At 41.7% G+C, this 24,225-nt stretch overlaps 2 protein-coding genes across 9 annotated transcripts in view; both read left to right on the top strand.

Moving 5' to 3' along the window:
- Positions 1-1,035: 1,035 nt before the first annotated feature.
- On the top strand, positions 1,036-4,618 carry fem1a (fem-1 homolog a). The gene has a single exon (XM_074650955.1). It carries the CDS (start codon positions 1,242-1,244, stop codon positions 3,093-3,095), a length of 1,854 nt encoding a protein of 617 aa, XP_074507056.1. The 5' UTR covers positions 1,036-1,241; the 3' UTR covers positions 3,096-4,618.
- A 5,008-nt stretch (positions 4,619-9,626) lies between these two features.
- ptprsb (protein tyrosine phosphatase receptor type Sb) overlaps positions 9,627-24,225 on the top strand; it is a 72,559-nt gene continuing 57,960 nt past the window's right edge. For 4 of the 8 annotated variants that reach the window (XM_074650966.1, XM_074650968.1, XM_074650967.1 and 1 more), the window contains exon 1: positions 9,866-10,008. The gene's annotated coding sequence lies outside the window, so the exon portion shown is untranslated. Of the gene's footprint in view, positions 10,009-24,225 lie in introns of all 8 variants that reach the window. The other 4 variants (XM_074650970.1, XM_074650971.1, XM_074650965.1 and 1 more) reach the window with 2 other exon arrangements.

The following is a 24,225-nucleotide window of genomic DNA, read 5'->3' on the forward strand; positions in this document are numbered from 1 at the left end:
ATAATTCATTAAGCAAATTATAATATATAGATATTTAAAAAGAACATGCATGTAAATGGAAGAAAACAATAAAGAAATAATTAATGTTTGTTGTGTCAATAAAACAAACAAACAAATAACAAACAATTAATAACAATATATTGCAATATCAAATGATAAATGTAAAAAGAAAAAAAAACATGAGGTAGAGGAGTAAATAAAAGGCAGAGTGTGAGTCACATCTATTACAGTATGTGTTGTTGTGGTTGTCTCTTAGGCTTTGACATGCACTGACATATCCTGCAGCTTCTATGGTGATGACACGCCAGATATATCTGTCTGCAACTATTTTTTTCAGTTTCACAGTTTGTCCAGCAATATAATGTGTTTTCTATCATTTTGCCATAATAATGTGAGTTTCAAATGTTAACACAACTCCAAATTCAAATAGATATATATGTATATATATATACACATATTCAAATATATATATATATACGTATATATATATATACATGTATTCAAATATATATATATATGTTATATATATATATATATATATATATATATATATATACAGTATATATATATATATATATATATTCAAATAGATATATACATATATATATATATATATATATAAATATATATATATATATATATCTATTCAAATAGATATATATATGTGTTAATTTCTAATTAACCACACAGCATTGTGTGATTGTATGAATATCACTTCCAGGGATGTCCACAGGAATTCCCTTCCCTTCTCTTTTTTGTTTTCACGTTTCCATAGCAACAGGAATCCACTCACCATTGAAACGCAGTGCTGTCTTTGGGTGTATTCGGTTTGTGAGCCGTCAGCTGCGCTCTCTCAGTCTAAACTGAGCCGGTGATTCTTGTTGTTCCCGCACAGCCATAAACAAACGAACCCATCAGCTGGTAGGGTCATCCAAGTCGCATTGCATCATGGGAAATGCTGTCCTATTTAAAGTAAAACAACCCTCAAACTCATGGAGCGCTGAATCCCATCAAAACTACGTCACCCACAATGCCCCGCTTTGCAGTCGTAAACATTAGACCTGTCAAACAACACAAACGCCATCTTGACAGCACCCTCAAAATGGCAGAAAGATGTGAGCTAGAAACAGAGCCCAAACTATCATTCATACTCTCTGTTATTTAAAACAAACGCGCCACTTTCTCCATTAAACGTGTGGTTATGGAGTTAGACCCCCTGTTGGCAGCACAGAGCCTGTAAAATGGACATACCGACGGCGGTGTTCAACGCCGCCAGAGACGGTAAGCTGAAACTTATCCAGAAGTTGCTGAGCAACAAAAGTCCCGAGGAGCTGGAGGCTCTAGCCGAGGAGAAGACACAAGGAGGCACTCCTCTGCTGATAGCCTCTCGATACGGACACCTAGAGGTGGTAGACTACCTCCTTGAACAGTGTAAAGCGAGTGTTGAACTCGGCGGGGCGGTGAACTTTGACGGCGAGACCATCGAGGGTGCTCCCCCGCTGTGGGCGGCGTCAGCAGCCGGTCACCTCTCCGTGGTGAAGACGCTGCTGAAGCACGGAGCCTCGGTGAACAACGCAACGCTAACTAACTCAACGCCGCTCCGAGCAGCCTGCTTCGACGGCCACCTGGAGATCGTCCGCTACCTGGTGGAGCACAGAGCCAACATGGAGGTAGCCAACCGCCACGGACACACCTGCCTCATGATCTCCTGCTACAAGGGCCACAAGGAGATCGCCAAGTTCCTCCTGGACCGCGGTGCTGATGTCAACCGCAAGAGCGTTAAAGGGAACACCGCCCTGCACGACTGCGCGGAGTCAGGGAGCCTGGACATCATGAAGATGCTGCTGAAGTCGAGTGCCCGCATGGAGAGAGATGGATACGGGATGACCCCACTGCTCGCTGCGAGTGTCACAGGTCACACCAACATTGTGGAGTATCTGGCCCACCAGCCTCGCACCTCCAGAGAGGAGCGTATTGATGCACTTGAACTCCTTGGGGCTACTTTTGTGGACAAGAAGCGGGATCTCTTGGGGGCGATGAGGTACTGGAGAAGGGCGATGGAGCTGAGGCAACCAGGGGATAAAGCTGGATCCCTGGCAAAGCCTCCACCTGGTCCTCCTATACCTGCTTACGGCTGTGCGAAGGAGGTGAGCACTGCAGAGGAACTGGAAGCTCTCATCACAGACCCAGATGAAATGAGGATGCAGGCCTTGTTGGTACGAGAGCGCATCCTGGGGCCATCCCACCCAGACACCTCTTATTACATCCGCTACAGGGGAGCTGTGTATGCTGACTCGGGCAACTTTGAACGCTGCATCAGCCTGTGGAAATATGCTTTAGACATGCAGCAGAGCAACCTGGACCCTCTGAGTCCCATGACAGCCTCCAGCTTCCTGTCCTTCGCCGAGCTTTTCTCTTTTGTTCTCCAGGACCGGGCCAAAGGCACCCTGTCGACACGCGTGACCTTTCACGACCTCATGACTGTGCTGGGGAAAAGTGTGAGGGAGGTGGAGAGAGCTGTGGCGCAAAGAGACAACCCTCCAGAGGCTCCTCAGTTCACCAAAGCGCTCTCCATCATCCTGCACCTCATCTTTCTACTGGAGAAGCTGGAGTGCAGCCCGGAGCAGGAGCACCAGAAGAAGCACACAGTGTACCGCCTGCTGAAGCTGAACCCTCGAGGCCGCAGCGGCTTCTCGCCTCTCCACATGTCCGTGGACAAGGAGACCACGTCTGTTGGTCGCTACCCCGTCGGCCGCTTCCCCTCCCAGGCGGTGGCGGCGCTGCTCCTAGAGTGTGGCGCAGACGTGGATTCACGGGACAGTGAAAACAACACGCCTCTGCACGTCGCTGCTAACAACGGTTGTCCGGAGATTATGGCACTACTCATGAAGGCCGGGGCTCACTTTGACGCTACGAATGCACAGAGGAAGACAGCCTACGAGCTGCTGGATGAGCAGAGCAGCGGGCACCCGGCCCTCTACCCACTGAACTACATCACCCTTCAGTGCCTGGCGGCGCGTGCAATTGAAAAGCACAGACTGCCCTACAGGGGACTCATCTCTGAGGAGATGGAGGCTTTCATTGAACTGCACTGACTCCCACTACTCTCCCCCTGATGAGGCCCCCCACTGCACTACTCTTCCTGTGGTCTCCCACGCCACAAACTTCCTTCTCCACACTACTCATCTTTGTCTCCTTTTGGCCTCTTCTTCTCTCCTGGCCCTACCAACCTTGTGTCAGACCCAACCATAGCAATAAACATCCAGCCTCTGGGCTTAAATCTCTGGCTGTTCTCTGGTCAGTTGCTTGATTCTAACGTTATAAATCACTTTCAAAGTGATGGTTGGTTTCTAATGCTATTTAAAGCTGGGTGAAACTTCAACTTGATATAGGCTTAATGCATTTTCCCTCTTTTTGTAGAAAAGGAGACTTACAGTATGATGGTGCTTGTGTGTGTGTTTGGTGGTGGCTTGTACTGTATGAAAGACGGGTTTCAGTATTACTGATTGGAAGCGTCTGATCAAAGTAGCCAGTGCATGAAAATCAAGAGTGAATATGGTAGCTCACTTTTGCAAATTCATTCATAAAAGGAAGTGTTTTGAACAACCACCCAAACTTGCTCGCTGGTAATGTTTAGCATATTCCACTTCACATACTGTACACCATCTGCTGTGTTTCTTTGATATGGGAAGGTGTTTGAATTTACTGTGCCAAATGTCAGCCATGGAGCCGTGTTCTGTTACAGACTGTAAACTGGTGACAAAAAACGACAAGCAACTAACTTAATATCTTCCTAATTATAAGCAGAAGTAATAGCCTCAAGTGGAGACGTACATGAAGAAGATCAGGAACGTTGAGGAGAAAGAGCTGGTGCTATTGTTTTGGCTAACACTCCCCTGTCTCCACACAGACGTGTATTACCTATGCAGTTTGGGATATTCCAATCAGAGGCAATGTTTTTCGAGCAAAAATTCACTACACAAACAGATTTTACACAGGATCATTCTTCAGTTTTACATGCTTATCTTACGGCTCAAACCTGGGGCTGCTTCGTTTGACAATGAATTGGTATCTGAATTTTATGAACTACGAATGTTTTCTTAAAACGTCTGCCTATGTCCGAATGAACAATTTCAAACCAGAGCCTAAAGTGTGCCTACATCAACAAAGATACTCAATTCACTCAGGCAAAGAAGCAGCGTCAGGACATTTTGTGAAGATAACAGCAGAGCTTTAAGCCCTCTTGTTTGTATCTATGGGGAAGTTTAACTGTCCAAAAATCATGTGTCAATTCTGTTCGGAGTGAATTTTCCCTTTAACCTCAGATGCAGTTTGCAGAAATGGAACCCGCCATTCTGTCTGCATCGTAGTCTTACTTTTAATAGTCTCTCTTTTGTTTATCTTGTGTTATCATGAATGTTTTATTTGTCTGTCTGTGCTAAGCACCACCTGAGTTGAATGCACACCGAGAGGCTCTAAATCCTAAATGGACAAACTTACATTCAGACTATCGACTGTCGCTGCCTTTCTCTTTCTCAACTGATTCGTTTAACTGATGATAACTCAAGAACAAAAGTGCGTTGGAGATACTTGAATAAAATTCAGTATCGCAACATAATCTGTGTGTTGGCCTGCATGTGTGGGTGATCTCAGTTGTGCTGTGTCTTTTTTCTACATGTGGGATATCTTACTTGGGATTGTTTTTGATTTGGAAAACTATTAGTGTTATCTGAAAATTGAAAATTAATCTCTTTCTGTGCTTGGGTTTGTTGCGAGTTCTTTAGCTTGAGGGCTGTTGCTTACAATGGACGCATTAAGAACATCATTATACGCATTTAGATGGATTGAAATGGTTGCAGTAGCAGGACATAAAAGACCCTAGCAGCAAAATTGCCTTACTTAGAAAGACGCATACAAAGTGTTACATTAGCAGGATATTAAAAAATAATCAGCGGCTACTTAATACAGCTCTTTACACCAAATATGGGCTCTCCACTGCTCTGCTCACATAAACTAGAGGGCACTGAAATAAAGCATAACAGAAACTTGATCTTTCTGAGTCCTGCACTCTTAAAGTATAAATAGAGCGCAATTAACGTCACTGCTGCGGGGCAGATGTAGAGACAGGGCACTTACCCTGCTAATTTTAGGGATCTTTTGCCCTAGCTTAAACTCTGGAAATGGGAATACTGTAACGCTATACAGTCAGGCAGGTCACAGGGTGACTGGCAGAGACGGCACACAGACAACAGAGACAGCATTATTCTGAGAGGAAACAGAAACTATATGAGCACATTTATTTTAAAGAAGAGGAAGTTGGTTTAACATAAAATATTAATGACGTGCTGTTGTTACTGTACATGTGACAGGTGTCATGTTGGCAGAGTGAGGATAGAAACAGCAGCTGGTTGAGAGGGGTTCAAGTCCCTGTGACAAGATCATACAGCCAAGAGCTCTGTTATAGCTTACCTGACCTCTGACCTTTCTGTAAAAGGTGCCAGGGGATTTTGGTAATCATTATGTTTAGACACGAATTCAAATGTTGACAGACATTGGAAGCAGGACCTATGATGTCATGATAGGACTGCCCCTTCTTAGTCGCTGAGTTGACTAATCGGTCCTTTTGGTCTTAGTCCATTAAGATTTCTTCAGTTGATTAGTCGTCTTTTATGCTTTTTCTTGCTGAATGACTTATTTCCAAAAAAACTTAGGAGCACATCTCTGGTAAACGCAAGATTTAAAGTGGTGCGTTTGTGTGATTCTTAGTGTAGAAACTCAGTTTTACAGATTAGATCAACTAAATCGTATAAGTACTAGTCGACTAAGAATATCTTTGGTCGTGGACAGCCATATGTCAAGAGGTCAAAGACAGCTACTGTAGGGATAAACAAAGAGAACGTGTGCCCTATAGTTCTGCATATAGTATATACCGTATATGTATGTATATATATATGTATATGTATATGTACATGTACATGTATATATATGTATATGTATGTATATATATATATATACATACATATACATATACATGTACATATATATGTATATGTATGTATATATATATATATATGTATATATATATGTATATATATATATATATATGTATATATATATACATATGTATATATATATATATATATATATATATGTATATATATATGTATATATATATATATATATGTATATATATATACATATGTATATATATATATATATATATGTATACATACATATACATATATATATATATATATATATATATATATGTATACATACATATACATATATATATATATATATATATATATATGTATACATATATATATGTATACATACATATACATATATATATATATATATATATATACATATATATGTACATGTATATGTATATGTATGTATATATATATATATATATATATATATACATATATATACATATATACATACATATACATATACATACACTATACGGTATATACTATATGCAGAACTATAGGGCACACGTTCTCTTTGTTTATCCCTACAGTAGCTGTCTTTGACCTCTTGACATATGGCTGTCCACGACCAAAGATATTCTTAGTCGACTAGTACTTATACGATTTAGTTGATCTAATCTGTAAAACTGAGTTTCTACACTAAGAATCACACAAACGCACCACTTTAAATCTTGCGTTTACCAGAGATGTGCTCCTAAGTTTTTTTGGAAATAAGTCATTCAGCAAGAAAAAGCATAAAAGACGACTAATCAACTGAAGAAATCTTAATGGACTAAGACCAAAAGGATCGATTAGTCAACTCAGCGACTAAGAAGGGGCAGTCCTATCATGACATCATAGGTCCTGCTTCCAATGTCTGTCAACATTTGAATTCATGTCTAAACATAATGATTACCATAATGCAGGTCACCAGACTATCACAGGGCTGACACATAGAGACAGACAACCATTCACGCTCACATTCACACCTACGGGCAATTTAGAGTCAGCAATTAACCTGCATGTCTTTGGACTGTGGGAGGAAGCAGGAGAACCCGGAGAAAACCCACACTAACATGGAAAGAACATGCAAACTCCACACAGTGCTAACCACTGCACCACCGTGCCGCCCCTTTGTAGTATTTTCAGTGCTTATTTTTAGTGTCATAACGTTAAAATCATTTTTTAGAAGCATTTCTCCAGTTAACAAAAGAAACTTGCCAGACAAATACTGTTGCACATGATACTGCATTCATAAACCTTTTCTACAGTAAATGCAACAACACATAATAGTTCCCACTAGATGTCACTAGCAACAAAGAAAATCAATCAGAGGGGCAGCCTTTGTCCCTTAAGGACCATGTGATACACTCAAAAACTGTAGTTTGCAATTACCATCAGAAATGATGTCAGTTGGTTAATTTTCCCGTCTCTTTCTCACACTTTGTCAAACAGTCTTTCTGTCAGAGAGCGAGAAACGGAGAATAAGTTGTTGGGAACGACTTTTACCAGCCAAATAGGCAGGGCTGAATATGCATTTGTAATGTATGTGGATGAACAGAAATCCAGGCGGGCAGAGTTGCTGACTCTGAGCTTGTTTGCAGAGCGTTGCAAGGAGATCAGCAAAGACGTTAGAATAAAGCCTCCTTCTTCACACAGTCCTGAAGCGTCATGCCAACCTCCACCACCACCACACAGCCAACACCTCAGATTTTGGCCTCGTGGCGGTTGTTTCTGTCATGTTGTGTGACCTAAATAAGAGCAAATCTTAAAAAACAATAGCCTGTGTTCATGTGTAGCATCTTCTAGAAGCGAAAGCATCGGGCTTTGTTGTCATTTTCACATAATTTTTTTTTTCAGTTTCATTTTTATTGATATTTTCCAAGCAAAATGAGTGGGTTTACACAATAATTGTACCAGAACATGATCTTTCAGTGGCATAGAGTTCAGGCAAATATGGTCCATTTACACAGTATTTCACATGTTTTTTATTTTATTTCTGGGGTTTTTTAGCAGGATATTCCCGTAGAGGTTTAAAATCCCTTTTCCGAGGGAGTCCTGGCCAAGACGGCAGCATAAAAAAGCACAAACAACAGAGCAGCAAAAAAAAGTTAAAAACAATATAAGAAATTCCACATAAAGGAAACAAATAACAGACTTAAAACAATCCGCAAATTGCATCAACCAATGAATCAGCAGTGTTGTTCAGTAACGGGACATGTGCATTCAGTGGTCAAATCTGGCATGTTTATAAAATAATCTAGTTTAAAGTGTCTGTAGCTCACACCAAGATGAGGGTGCAAAAACTTAAAAAGCACTTTCACCAAAGACAATACGAGTTCAAGGAATGACGACTTACATAATTTGTCTGCATGATTGAAGGTTGCAGCTATTGATAGTTTTAGTCATCACATAAATAAGGAGGCAGTTCATGTAATATGGCCTTAATAAGAAAAATGTAAAAAAAAAAAAACTGCAATGATGTGTGCAGAAACCCGAATCAGATACAAATCGTAATGCAGCATGGTACACTGAATCTAAATCTAAATATATGATATGTTGTTCATATCATAAAGCAAAAATCAGTCACTCCAAAAATGTGTTTCATTAGCAATACAGTCCAGTCATCCTCCGTTGGAGAGTTTGCCTGCAGCCATTTCCATGTGATGCTTTCTCACTAGCTGCCAAAATGTTTTAGTTTATTAGGGATTTTGCCATTCTACAATGTGACAAAAGAACAAACATTGTAATTTGATATATTTAAAGGAAAAACCCAGAAAATATTTTTAAAACAATTTTGTTGCACGTTCCTGGGAAGAAAAAAAAGACACCGCCAAATACGAAAGTTTATTTGGGGCTTACTTGACCTTATTGATATGAATGAGGAAATTATTCTACCCCTCATTGATATAAATGAGGTACATTAAAATACTATAACACCTCTAAACAGGCTATAACGCAGTACAATTTAACAAAATGACCATAAAGTTGAATCAACTCCAAAACAGTTTCAACAAAAAACTGAATAATATAACCATCATGAAAGTATAAGATGAACTGCAGGGCTCGTGTAGAAGACTAGTTTTAACTAGGTGAACCACAAATACCATTAACTGCATCTATTGTCCTCAACAATAACTCACCATATCTTATATATATATTCATACTTCCTATGGTGTTATTATTATTAATATATCCACATAATGTCCCAGCGGTGAGTCGTATACATTTGAAAGTGTCCAGCTGTAACTTTAGTGAGGCTGTTCTGCTCTGTAGGAGCTGATATGGGGCTCTGACTCTGACTTCCTGCCAACAGCTATAATTAGACACTATATTATGGGAATCTACAGGGTTTCAAGGTGCTTATCTTCATTTTAGCCCCCTGGGGAGCAACAGTGGGGAAAAAAAATCAGTCACCACCACCAACACACACACAGGACCAACCTGCCTCAGCTTCTTTTGCACCAGTCAGCGATCCAGCCAGAGCTAAGAGGAGGTGGGGTGGAAATGGGGGTAATAGGGGTGATGATGGGGGATACGGTTGCTATTGGAGATGTTGCCTGCATCACGTCATGTGTAGGGGGGAGGAGGAGGGGGAGGTGTGTTTGAGAGAGAGAGAGAGGAGGAGAGATAGGAGGGGGAGGAGAGGAGGAAAGGAGGAGGGCATTAAGGAAGAAGGCAGGGAGTATCAATGACATCAACCAGCAGTATCTGAGGCCGCTCGACAGGGCAATGCTCTCCCGACAAAAGGGGCTGAGGAGCAGCCGGTGACCCGCTGAGAGCTCGGTCGGTTGGTCGGTTCGACAGCAGCCAGGAACGGACGCACGGTGACGGTGTGTTGGGGGGAAACACCGGTGATGTGTGCATGCATCCCCCCACAAAGGCAGACCTTTCTCTCTAAGCGGAGCTCCGCTGCACACTGGATTACATTTATTTATCCGTGCTGTTTCATGAGGAAGCTTCCAGCTGCACATCCACCCACATGAATCTAGCAGACAGCAAAGAAGACGGAGCACTTCCTACCAAGGTAACCACTCAGCATCCTTTTATTATAATGTTTGCATCCTTGCACGGTGCACCCCACCCAGAGACATTCTCACTTTGTCGAATAGCAACTAATAAGTGTATGTGCATGATGCTGGGGGTGATATTGCACCGTTTAGCCTATCTCTTTGGCCGGAAGCGATTTTTTTTCTCCCTCCTTTTCATCCTTTAGCATCACTTGAGACTTTTGGGTGAGAATCAGTCCGCGGGGTTGAGCAGAGAGAGAGAACAGGCTGGTTGGCAACAGAGCTCCTCTTCTTCACCCTCCTCCTCCTCCTCCTCCTTATTGTTGGCTGGGCAGCATGAGGCACCAGGGCACACTGGCAGAGCCTTTGTTCCTCATCCACTCTCATTTAAAGTGGCTTTTCTGATGGCCCTTGTAAAGCAGGTGTAATGAGTCTGGTGTGAATTTTTTTTTCTTTTCTTTTTTATAGTCTCAAAAAAGAAAAGAGATACAAGAACAAAACAAAATAAATAGTGCATCCTATACAAAATAAATAAAGCACCTGCATCCTATACAAAATAAATCCTATATATTTGCCATTGGATTTTAAAAAAAAAAGGGGAAGTTATCATTGTATTTTTCAAAGATGCCACAGCAAAAATCCCATTATAATAATGTCATACTTAATACTCCTTAGGGGGGGCTATCAGAGGCGTATTAATAATCCATATCACTCTAATTTTAGAGTGATTTTCCTGGTATGGAAGGCACCAGGTGGCGAGGCGGATGGACTTATTTAACAAGACTGTTTTCTAGACAATAGAGTGGCTGCTGCTGCATCTGCTGCTCCCAAGCATTACTTAAAACAAGCCCATCTGCACACATATATATAGGCAGTGTTTTGTAGTCCTCTCATATGTCTATAATTATACACAGCAGTAGGATTTGCAGTTAAAGCAGCCACTCACGCGTACAGGCAGAGAGTGTATAATTTAATGATACATCGATTCATCCTGACATATTTTCCGAGGGCTATTGCTTGTTGGGGATTTAATCATGTATACACTCCAAAATGCCTGTTTAGGTTGTCTGTATTTCCGCTGCGTGGCTTGTGTAAACTGGAAAATCGCGGTGAATCCGAGGGAGGTCTTCCTCCTCGCACACACAGATGGGGTGAATTTTCCCTGGGGCACCGTGCGTTTGCTGGTTATTGTTCCAGACCATTTCCACATCCCTAATTATTTTAATCAGTCATTTATACACATGGATTCCTCTTTTTAGTACTTTCCTAGTCTTTTCCACCTCCCCTCCCTGCCGATTTAAAAGGAGAATACACAAGGCAACCCCACCTTCACGAGAGTATATATTTGCATTATTTTGACAGGGAAAAGTCATTATGTGGAAGCAGAATTATTCAAGTGGCATATTTCCTCTGTCTGTGTCTGGGAGACAGATCAAATACGCTCCTCCACGAGCCAAGAGATGCTCGGGCCCCACAGGTATTCATCTAGGCACTGTTAGGAGCAGTAGCTTATGAAATGAGTGATGGCATGTACTCCATTAAATAGCTTTCCACAGGGTTCATCCATAGGCCTCAATGGTTCCCTGCTCCTTCCAAGCAGATGCCACTGTAAGATCCATCCACACTCGGAATATGCCGGATGACGTGCGCTCCCAGCGGAGCAGCTTTGGTTTCACGTCAAAGGCCTCATTGAAGTCTTATTCCCAGATTCTCTCAGCAGCATTACCCTAAACTGCTCCGCTCTCTACTTTTCCTTCCCTTGTGTTAAATGTTATGCACGTCCGTGGGGTTTTCATCAGAGTCGCTCCCATTAGCTTTGTTGCACCAGTCAGCTGGTAGAAAGGAGACTTTGATGCTGGGAGCGTAGCCACCTGTATTACAAGCAGACAGAAACTTGGTTGTTGTTGTCTAGGCATTGATATTAATTGACCTTTTCAAAGCTTTCCAAACTGAGCTTTCTGTCTGCTCCGCTTCTTCTCTGCTTGTTTATTCAGGGGGCTGATGAGAACAATGCAAACAGCATGCAGAATGAGCCCATTAGGGGCTGGGCAATTGGGCGGAAATCATTTTAACAGTATTAAGAAGAATACTCTAAATGTGTTGTTAACTTTACAGCTTTCATCCAGATCCAGATCAAGTCAATTTTATTCATATAGTCCATAATCTCAAAGCATTTGATACCCTCTATATCCATAGACCCTTGATTTGGATAAGGAACACCCCCATCAAAAAAAGAAACAAACAAAACAAACACTTCAATGAGGGGAAAAAAGAAACTTCAGGAAGAGCAACGGAGGATCCAGGATGTGCAATAAGATGATAAATGTTTATTAATTTAACCTTTGTTTTAATCAGGGAGTCTCTTGAGATACATTATCCCTAGTAGAGCAATAAATCTGCATTATTGTTTGTGGACTCTCTGTGGAATCATATTATATATGATTCTCGTGTTTGATCGTTTTACAGCAGTCTGGCGGCCAAATGAATAATTCTGAGCATATTTTATTTATACATTTATTATGAAGAGTTTTGTCTTTACACTTATAACATCACTCTGACTCATTAGCTATATAGTAATGTATGCTGACATTGAAAATATGCTCTTATAATATTGATTTCAACCATATCGGCCAGCCCTAATATCTATGATTGGTGTGGGAACACAGTCGATTACCAACAATCACAAATGGCACAATGTTGTGCCACAATTAATGATCACATTTCATAATGAAAACTCATTACTACCCACAACAAATAATGTGTGTTTCATCAAATATGCATTAAACATTTGCACATTATTGTGTAAAACAGAAATGTCCATTAACAATTTTCTTACGATTGAATTACAATTTGTTTGACATAAACAAATATAATTTAGTATAAATATAACACTATTAGGGCTGACAAGAATCTGACAATACGATACGTATCATTCAATATATTGCGATATATTGAGATACTGTAAGCAAGACGATAAATTGCGATTGTTTAAATCTAATTTTAGGAAAACAGTCATAGTGTAAAGAAGACACCACCATATGCATAAAATCTGAGTAAAAAAATTTACTTTTTCATTCAGTCAGAACAGCGGGATCTGCATTTATCACCATCCCTGTAACATCCAACATCATAACACTACTTCTTGTGCAATCAGAGCCATTGTCTGCCGTGAATTTGACTTTGCATGTTTACTATTAATTCAAAATCAATAGTGTTTTTGAGAATCGATACAGTATCACAAAACATAATATCGGAAATCAATATTTTATTACACCCATAAACCCTACGATCATATAGTAAATGATCAGTTTTGCGAATAAATGATCATTCAATTCAATTTCATTCCAATAGTGTTATAGCTAAAAAAAATAACTAAAAGTTATGTGCAAAATGATTTAAGAAATATCATCATCCAGACCTAGCAGCCATGTTTGTTTCAGGGTGTAAGCCTGTCTACCTTTTAGCCTCATTTTGGTCTTTAGCTGTAGGTGAGCTATGCAGACAGGTCATTTATATTTCCATTTAAATATAGTACCAGAACTGATCAAAACTCCTCCATAACCTTGTTGTGCAAAGACCAATCTCAGTCTGCTTTTGTTGACGCTCTGCAAAGCAAGCCAGACCTTAATTATTATGTTTAAACATCATTTGCAATTATGTGTTCATGGTGTGTCCGTGTGTGCATATGAGTGAAGGCGGTGAGATAGGTTGTGACTTGACTGATGCCCTTCTCCAGATGAATCAGAGATTCTGATGTGTCAGCAGGGATGAATAATGCACACACACACCCCCACTACCTCTCTCCTCTTCCTCTCTTCTCCACCTCTTGTCTTCAGTCGTTCGCCTCTCTTTTCATCACAACTGCCACATCTGAAGACATCTTCACCTTCCTCCTCTCCCCTCCCCCACCCTCCTCTCCTCCCTTATGCAAAAGAGGGCATCGCTTCCCCGTTGTTGCTTCTGCTGCTGCTGCTGCCTCGCTGTCCTCCGGTCAACCCTCCTCTCTCTACTTCAACTGCTAACTCCTTCTCCTCCTGAATGAGAGTTTTCTTTTTCAGCTCAAGTCTCACAGAATCTCCTTTTGCGGAAAAGGTTTCTGCACGTTGCGTGACAAGGAACATGTTTTCATTGTGCTGACATTTGCACTGAAAATGGCTAAACGTGTTGATGTACACAGCTCATTATCCAATGGTGACGAGCGGGACGTGCAGCCATTGACTCGGTTTGACAGTTACATCCCTGACTGACAGGAGTCATTAGGAGGGGAGGCCTGACTGACAAGATGGCTGACAAAGCAGAAGACAAAACTGCCTCATCAGAACTTGGAGAAAGAGCGGGCGCCGTCTACTTTTTGAAGTGTACGGTTAGCCGCCAATGAATGTTCAAACAGCAGAATATTCTATGCACCTTGCCTCGAGCGCTTGACGAAGTCCTCAAGAGTATTTTCAACTCTTGGAGTGAAAGACTCCTCCATGCATATAGAAGGCTGGATGGATTCATTTGGGTTGGATGGGTGCCAAAATGTATTTGAGATCTTGCAAAATATGAAATAAAAACTTCATTTGGATTCGCCTTGTGCGGTGGGATGAAGCCATATGAATGATAATGTAGAGCGTAACATTGCATCTCTGTGTCTAGGGCCATTATATCATTATGATAGATGTTGTGTGGTAAAAGGCAGTGGATGATTAGGTTAGCTTAGGGATGGCAATGTTGTTTACTCGGTTGGCCTTTTGGATGGATTGCTGTGAAATTTATTTAAAGACATTCACATCCTCCTTGGGATGAATTATAATCACTTTGATGACCCCCTAACTTTTCATCTACAGCGCCATCATTAGCTACGTAGCAACCTTCTAGCATGTTAATGCGCCAAACTAACATTATACGTGCTCAGCATGTTGTCTTTGTGAGTATGCTGATGTAAGCGTTTAGCTCAAAGAAATACATGTGCTTAAAGGCAGCCCAGTGGGAAACCTCCAGGTCTGAAAAGTGAAGCCAATGCAGAAGTACTTTAAACTTGCATTCTTTCTAATAGCCAGCAGGGGGCGACTCGTCTGGTTGCAAAAAGAAGTCTGATTGTATAGAAGTCTATGAGAAAAAGAGCCTTCTTCTCACTTGATTTATTACCTCAGTAAACATTGTAAACATGAGTTTATGGTCTCAATCACTAGTTTCAAGTCTTCTTCAATACAGCATGATGTTTATTTAGTAAATTATGGTCCCATTTAGAGTCAAATAGACCATAAAGCAGGGTATGCTTTAGGGCGTGGCTACCTTGTAATTGACAGGTGGCTACCATGGCATCGTCAAGTCTGGGAGTTGTCGTGTTTTCTGGTGTCTTCAAATGGGGTCGTGTTCGTAAGTGGAGAGTTTCTGAAGGCTCCGATTTCACGACTTATGACGTGTTTGTTGACGTTGTCAGAAAAGGCCATGAATTAAATTTTTCAGTGCATAATAAGTTAATATATTGTAATTTTAGTCGTATTTTGTTTTTCTTTGTAATTTTATATGTCTGAGGAAAATGTTGGTATTCCAAAACGGCCTCATCTTTTCCATTATGTCATTATGCCTTTGCATTTCCTGCATTATGTTACCCGCTTGCTAGCTTGCTAAATGTCAGCCTCTGTGGCTTCTACACGCCCACAGTAACGTTAATATTGCCCTGGCTTAGAAGCGGTGTTCTCACGACTTTACCACTTGAACGCCAAGCATATTGTGTACACAACTTCATCAGGTCACGAGTTTCATTTGAAGGCACCATTCGTCTTACAACTTTAACCCTGTCACAGTGTGTTTTCAGTTCACGAAAGTTCATTTTACATTTTGGTCGCCTGAAAATGTCTTATTCAGTGTTCGGTTGTACTTAAATCCACCCTCTCGTGTCCCTTCTGATTGCAAAAAAACAAGATGACGACTGCTAAAACCAACATGGCGACGGCCAAAATGCCGAACTCGAGGCTTCAAAACGTCAGTCCATAAACCAATGGGTGACGTTGTCTATTTCCTATATGCTGTACAGTCTATGGTACATCATCACGGCGCCACTAGCATGGCTGTAAACTCTTAGTCTTGTTTAGAATTGTCTCTATCTGAGTGATTAAAGAGCACGGTCTGGACATGCTCTGTAGGAAAAGTGTCATGAGATAACTTCTGATTTGGTGCTATATAAATAAAATTGTCTTGACTTAATTCCACATTACAATACAGTTAATATTTTTAAATTCCCTAACAAATAGACCGGCTGCCTGCGCTGCCTATCCAAGCCAAGTCTGTCGTGTTGTCGTCAGCTCTAGATGCAAGAAAAGAAAAGGTGTTGGCGTGCCTCCATATGCCAGTTAGTGAAAGAACATCTTTATTGCGTCAGTGAAACAGCTCTGCTCTACTAAAAGACCTTCGCCATGCAGGGTGGAAAAGGGACAACATCCAGGAAACTTACAGCTCTGTTCCATCACACAGATGGAAAACTTAAAAGCCAGAAGATTAGACTCTTTCATTCTGCAGTCTGTTATGTGTTTGTGTGTGTGCAGGTGGCGGTGGTGGTAGTGGTTGACATGTCTCTTGAATGCAGCCCCACATTTGTTTGTGGCATTTCATGATTACTCTGTCCCGGGAGTGCTGACGGATGCCAGGTTGGCTGAAGTATTTGTTTGACGGAGGTGAGAGTAATGGCTAGTCATTGGTCGGAAAGCATCCGTGCGCAAGTCTGTTACCGTTGACAAGCATTTCATCTCTTCACTTATACCGAGACACACTCTCGCGTCTGATTCCAGCAATGAGACGGAGGACAAATGCAGTTTTTCTACCCCATTACTCCGGTTTTCAATTCTATTCACAACTTTATCGCCCCTCAAGGAGAAATTCATTTGGCGTCACAAATCTCATCTCCATCAGGAAACCATGCGATGGCTGGTTAGTGACAGAACTGCTAAGGCTGGTCGCCTGTGTACCACCTAAATAGGATTTGTTCACCGGCACACTCAAACATCAGCACTACTTCTATCCAGCAGTGAATTCTTTAGATTAATGCTCATGTAAATTGTCAGTAATCAGCTTTTTTACGCCATGAATGGCTCTTGAATACTAAGCCCCATAACAGTAAGAAAATGTATGTTGCTGTTCTATAGATGATCTCAGTGTTGTTGCAGAAAAACAGTTGCAGTTGTGAGATAATGAGCTCTCAGCGGACGACGTATCATGTGACCAATTCAGACAGGTGATACCATGGCAGCACAAATACACAGGAGAGAATTGGATCATGGGCAAACACAACAGTGTGTCTCCGGAAAAATTAATAAGCGCCTCCCAAAGGGGCCGGAGATATTTTACATAAAAACACAATGAATAAAAGGGTTGCTTCAAGATTGCAGCATACGAGTGGGTAACGGCGTTGTCGTGCCTGTTGGTATTTCAAATGTCTGTTGAAAAAGGATGCTATTCATTCTATGAATCAATAAAAAGGGATGAATCCATTTGAAGTCCATTTACGGAGCTTACATTAATGACATCCCCACTGGATGTGGATTCTATGTGAATGATCAATCAATGGGTGGTTATTAAAACAGAGCACTTTTGTTTCTCAAGGCTGCTGTTATCACTCTCAAGACGAGCTTATCAACAAGCCCCCGAAATCTGCTTGACACCACCCCGATTTTGTCTCCTGACTGATGTGTAGGTTTTTGCTAAACAGCTGAAACAAGGAGTGGGGAAGGGGGGGAAATGGCTGGCATGTCTCATTAACGAAGCGCAATTGAAATATGATGATGGCCCGGGATGATGAAAATGACGTCCACCAGGAAGATGAAGGTGTTCTCTGTTGTCATGGAGCCTTAGTCCTGCTCCAGGAGAAGCTCACTAATTGGCTGCGGTGTGGCTGGCAAGACACACACCACTTTTCCTCTGTGTGTGTGTGTGTGTGTCCATGGAATTTTAATCATTCATTTTATTGAGAAATGATGGTGAAGCTTTGGAGGATGAAAGCCACACGTGAATACAGATAGATAGGTGCATAGATAAGATAGACAGACAGTGTTTTGGATGTAAAGAAGCAGTTGAATTGGGGTCCGGCCCTCATTTACACAATGCTTCCTCTCTCATGTGTCAGAGCTGTGTAACAATTAGGGATGTACATGCAAGTGCATAACTATGTGGACATCAGTATGTATATGCAGTTCTCTCTCCCGCTAGGATAAGAGTCTGTGCCAGCCTTAGATATGCTAATTGGACAGTGAGTTGACAAGGACTCAACCATCAGCCTGCGTAATGAGCCGCTGCACAAAAGACCGGCTGCCTCTGAAGAGCGAGCAACAGGGGGAGCGAGGGTTGCCGAGAGAAATTACGGAATATGTTTTGGGTGTTTGTGTCGTGGTTACGGCTGAGTAAACGTTGCTTAGGTGTCTGTGTGTGGACACGCCGCTGTTGTCAGGTGAAAACCTTCATCTGTCAGGTTTAAATATCTGCAAAATGTCAAATTTTTTGCATGAAGAAAAAAAAAAACAGCCATGATTTAGCTGGGTGACATTGCATTTTTGGCTCTGCCCCAAGGGGTTTGAAAGAGGTTTATGAGCCTAAGGGGTTGAAAAATTGACTCCGCTCACGGAGGAGCTAGTAATCCTTCAACTTATTTCAAAGCATGAAAATTGTCATAATCGAAGCTGTGAGGTTTTCACCCGACACTGTGACGCATAACTCCCTTTTTAAACCAAATTTGGGACATGTTGAGGCATATAGATTGTGGGCACATTCACACTGACTTTTACATACCATCACTTTCTGACCTTTGCTAAACAAATACATGAATATTATACACAACATTCAGCTGTTATTGCGATTGAGAATCAGGTCCATTTGTGGCTGTGTTTTCAAAGCATTATCTTGTATTTATAGCTATTGTATAATGTGCTTTTCTTATCCTTTTATCAAAATTTGTTTTTACATTTAGTGTGAATTACTTTGTTTTGTTAAGGTGAGCACAAGCAGGTGGCGGGTGAAAGTAGCACCTCAGAAAACAGGTGGCACTGCATTAGAGATTAATTAAAGGACCATTATATGCTAAGTTAATGGTTAGAGGATAATGTACTGTAAATTCATGTAATTTAACAAACACTGTATTACATTATATTCTAATAATAATATTTAATTTCATTTAAAGGAAATGTTAAGATTCACTGAAGCCGACTCTTCGTCCCGACAGCACTAACTGTGACTTTCACTTAGCCTATAAACACTTTTACTGTGTCCCCTCTGTTCTGATCCCCTCCGATAATCTGCCCTATATGTACTTTTATACCATTTTGGTAATACATTTCCTGCTAAGCGGGAGCCAGTCCATCTGTTGCTGGGCTCATCCGAGGCCAGTGCATCCATTACTGGATGCCTTTCTCTCTAGCTGTGTTGGTTTGTTTGACCTTGGAGCCCCTTTAAGATGCGTGGGTGTGCGCTTGCCGCACTATTGTTGGGCTGCGGCAGCTTTGCAGTGTCCTAGACGTGCGGAGATTGAGGTCAAAGGGAAAGTTAGTTTGGTTATTTTTTTGCACATTAGGATTGGGGAGGGAGAAGGTTTCAGTCACGCTTCTCTCTCCGGCCCTCTCTTTGTTCCTCAATCACGAATCCATGTTTTCTTGGCTATGAAATGGAGTTGTGATGAACAAAAACTGAAGCACATCCAGAAAGTTTTCATGGGGAACAGTGATAAATAATGGTGGTGCTGGTGTGTAATTCTATTGATGTGCGGTGTTAAAACAAGCTTATAGCTTCGCTTCTTGTTAGGATTAGACAGAAGGGTCAGACTGCGAGGATGTCGCTGTAAATGTGGCCAAATAAACTAAGAAAACCAAAGTTTAGAGTTGAGAGAATTGTGCACTCTTTACATCAGCAGAAGTTTTGTCACTCGAGTGTCTTTAAGTGCTTACAGCTGTGCATATGTCCTCTACCCGGTTAGCTGCAGGTGATCAGTTAATTAAATTGTGGCCTCAAGCAAAACTGCTGCTCCCTGCCAGAGGAAGCCAGAGAGAGGATGTGGGTGGGTACAATTTTTCAATTCTGTTTTCTCATGATCCCAAGAACGCTATTTTTATCATTTCGGATATCATTATTTCATGATAATAAGAAAATCATGCTGGTTTTCTGAAGATCACATAATAAAGTATAAAAGGAAACCTCCCACTGGAGACACAGGGGACATATAAGAGAGATTTGAAAGCACTCGTACGGAGAACGCTCACTCCACGATACCTGAATACTTACGTACGTTTTCATGAAAAAAGAGGACGGGAAATGTGCAAACATAGATCTTTACAAGAAATTGAAAACCTTCAACTGCAACAAATTATCAACACAGATAGACCTAATGTCTGTGCTAACTTATACTGAACCCTTCAACCCAGAGACGCAAAGAAAGAATAAATAAATGAATATGATGTTACCAAACCAGTATTGTATTCTCCCTCTACTATTTCCAACTTGAAAATTAAAACATGTATATTTTTTTAAATAAATAGAAACATTTTTTTTTTTGTGAAGTCATAAAAGCAACGATGATTTTATGTACTTATTTATTTATTCAACCTTTTATTTAAACAGGTAAATCTCAATGAGGTTGGCCAAGACGGCAGCATTACTGGTAAAACAGTACGAATGATGATGAATGATGATGAATGCCTTTATTGTCATTGTCTGTACAACGAAACTCTAGCGCAACTCCACTCAGTGGTACAAAAAAGAGTAAAAGCAAGATAAAAAGATACAATAGACAGACCCAACAACTCACATATATAATAAATAAATAAACTGGTAGCAGCATAAACAATATTGCACAGTCAGTGTGTTGCACAATTCCAACAGGATATTTTATTGCACTTAGCCGTGATAGTGCATAATTAAAACAATTAACAATACTGACATATGGCTAAGAAAAAACCAAACATACCTAAGAATGGAGTCATTTATGACTTCACAAGAAAATGACACCTTGTTGTCAACTTCATAATTAATTTTTATTATCAATTAAAGCTATTATTTGGGGGTTAGTTAATGATTTATTGTGTAATTAGTAATTTCATTCATAATTTAGTTCAGTAATTAATAATTTAATGAGGATAAATGCAAATCTAATTTTACCACAGTTCAGAGTGACCAACAGTCAAACCCCCCAAAATTATTACATTTAAAGTGACAGGAATTGAAAGAATTCAATCAATTAGTCAGATTAAATTATTACTGATAATGAGGATAAATATTTGGATGAATAGCCAGAATAACTGATCAATGTGTACTTGCTTGATCATGAAACACATAATAAATAATGACATATATGGGGTTTCCTTCCGTACCGACAGGTTGGGTGTGAGATTGCTGTTTGAGTCATTTTTTATTTCTCAGCAGTGTGATTTGAAACTGCAGCAGCGACCTTGTTTATAGCTTCAGACCGGTGATGAACAGTGTTCAGCCTCCGCTTGGGAATGTTTACTGCCATTTGTCAATACTTCCCATGGTAACATTGTTTGGATGTTTGTAATATGGGGGCGACCGTACTCCTAATTTCAGCATCCTGCAGCATTAAGACTGATCGAGATTTAGTTGAATTCTCCAGATTCATTTATATTCAGGGCAAAGAATCGCAGTATCTGAGTGACAGGTGTGTTTTCTTGTTAGAGAGGAACCTCAGATAGTTTATTTTCACTGCTAAAAATGTAACCAGGGCAGTGCAGCTCATGCCTGCAGTAAGCCGTGCTTCATCCTGTGCCTCTGATCCTCCGTGTGTGTGTGTGTGTGTTCATGCATGTGTGTACGTCTGAATATTTGTGTGTCTGTGGGCTGTGTGTTTAAGAGAGTGAGGCGAAGGGACGTGTGAGAGTGAGTGCCAATCTCCCCCATGATGCTTTGCCATCTGCCATGTTTGTGTTTGTTTGTGTGTGTGTGTGTGTGTGTGGGTGTGCATGCATTTTGTGAGTGCCGTCGTGTGCCTACAGGGCTCAGGGTCACAGGAAACGTGAGGTAATAGCAGTCCCCTCCTTGTATCTGAACAATCCACGGTTCCTACTCCAAACTTTTCCTTTCCAAGCCAGCTCCACAAAGCCATGCATTATTCAAGGCAAGGTTATTTTTATGCTGAAAAAAATATAAGTGAACGCTATAAGTTCAGAATCGTTAGTAAAAATGTGGAAGAGGACAAATGGGAGTGGATGTAATTTTATTATTCAACCCCTAAAAAACGTTGTGGTACACTGCACAGCCACATAGGCTGGATTCTGTTTTTGCTCCCACCGTGTTCGCCCTAAAATATAAATTAAAAAAAATAAAGTTTTCTGATCTTTTTATTTCTGCTGAACCGGGTCCCCCCCCCGAGCGCCACAACACACATTTGCTCACAGCACTGGATCAGTATTAAAAGCTTAAAGGAATAAAAAAGAACACGGGCTTTTCTATCAGGTGTACTATCTCACCGCTAGCATGGTGCCGCAGGAAGCAGATCTGGTCTTTCCATCGTAGCTCGTTGTCATGGAGACAGGCCTTGTGAGACCATCCCAACCCACTTGTGGTGAAAGGCATCATGGGTAGAGGGGGGGGGGGAGAAAAACAAAACATGTCATCTTCCAAGGGGACCCGGGAGCAGGGGGCAGGTTGGATGCCACTTAAACAGTGTTATTTCATCAGCCTGATGGAGCACAATAACCGGTGTGCATTTCACCACCTGAGCTGTGGTGTCATTATCGGCCTCCCCGCAATAAATAGCACATGTATCCCCATCAATCTCTCTGTCTGGCTGACCATCTGTGTTGTCGCGCTGAAAAGGTAATAAGACCAACCCCTGCTGCCTTCTCTCTGGATGCTGAGCCAGATGATCGGGGAGAGCAGGTTGTCGAATCAGTGAGGGGGATGTAGGTAGGACTGAGTCATGAGAATATTCATGCTCACACCTTTTAATTCTGCTTCTGTGATGAGCAGAGTGCACGGCCGTTGTCTTATCTACATGTCCAGAGAGGAGGAGGAGGAGGAGGAGGAGGAGGAGGAGGAGGAGGAGGAGGAGGAGGAGGAGGAGGAGGAGGAGGAGGAGGAGGAGGAGGAGTAGGAGGAGGAGGGTGGTTTGAAAGCGTTAAATGCCATTAGCACAGACGTGCCCAGACTGGTCTGCTGCTGCGTCTGTGTATCTGTTTTGGCTCGCTCCCTTAACATTCACAGCTGTAGGATGCTCTAAGCTCTTTTGTTTGAACTGTGTCAATGGACCAACAACAGCTGGAGCAGCCGGTGCAGGGCAGCTGGGGGAGAGGAAGAGGATTTGGATACAAGCAGGGGTTAGAGAGTGTGCATAGAAAGAAGAGGAAGAAGAAGATGAATGACAGGGTGCCGTGGCGGAGATGGCATCGAGAGAAGAAGAGGTTAACAAGGGAGGCGAGGAGGGGAGGAAAGGGGATGAAAGGGAGATGGGAGAAGAGGAGATTTCAGGAATACGGCGACTAATACAGGAGTGAGACGAGGGTAAGATTAAGGATTAGGTAGAGGGTGAGCGACTATAGTGGAGGTAGAGCAGAGAGGGCTTTGTCAGCAGGTGAAAGACAACGGGGCGGGGTGGATAAACTGAGAATGATAGATAGGGTTAGACTGAGGTCACAGAGAGATATAAAGGCCCCAGCAAATCCACCACACAGGACACAGGAAGCAGACACTGCAACATGCGAGGAGGAGGAGGAGGAGTACCTAATGTTTCAGTGGCCGCGTGGCTCCACGCACAGCAGCCCTTCCTAGTTCGATTAACGGCGGCAAATTGAGTTCCCGTAAGAGGAGAATTTACTTAACATGCTGCCAATGGTGCTTGAATGAGCCCTGATCTGATTCTTCTTATCACATTGTTCAATTGAAAAGGGGACGCTGAAAGCTTTTCTATTCAACTTCTATTACGCGGGGCGCTTGATAAGGCGAGGGGCAAAGCAGCGCGAAAACGAGCCCGCATCAGATAGGCGACCGTGTTTTCCGACGAGTTATTTTTAGTGTAGGAGCTGGCAGACGGTAATGTGTTTGAGCAGGTCATTAGCTCAATAAGTGGCTGGAGGAGTCTTTGAATATGTAACTCACCAGAAATGCCTCTTTCATTTAGTAAAGGAGAGCAAGCCCCATCTTCTGATGCTCTGTTCTGATGCCGGGGATGTCAGGGTGAAAGCGCGCTCATGGGTGTTTGCGCATATTTATGTGCCGATCACAATGTGGCCTGTCACCTGTGAATACATATTATGTCTCCC

Source organism: Sebastes fasciatus, chromosome 11 (genome assembly GCF_043250625.1).
Source record: "Sebastes fasciatus isolate fSebFas1 chromosome 11, fSebFas1.pri, whole genome shotgun sequence".
Classification (NCBI taxonomy): domain Eukaryota; kingdom Metazoa; phylum Chordata; class Actinopteri; order Perciformes; family Sebastidae; genus Sebastes; species Sebastes fasciatus.

Excerpts from the sequence above, each read along its gene's own strand:
- fem1a (XM_074650955.1), top strand. The coding sequence starts at position 1,242 with ATGGACATACCGACGGCGGTGTTCAACGCCGCCAGAGACGGTAAGCTG.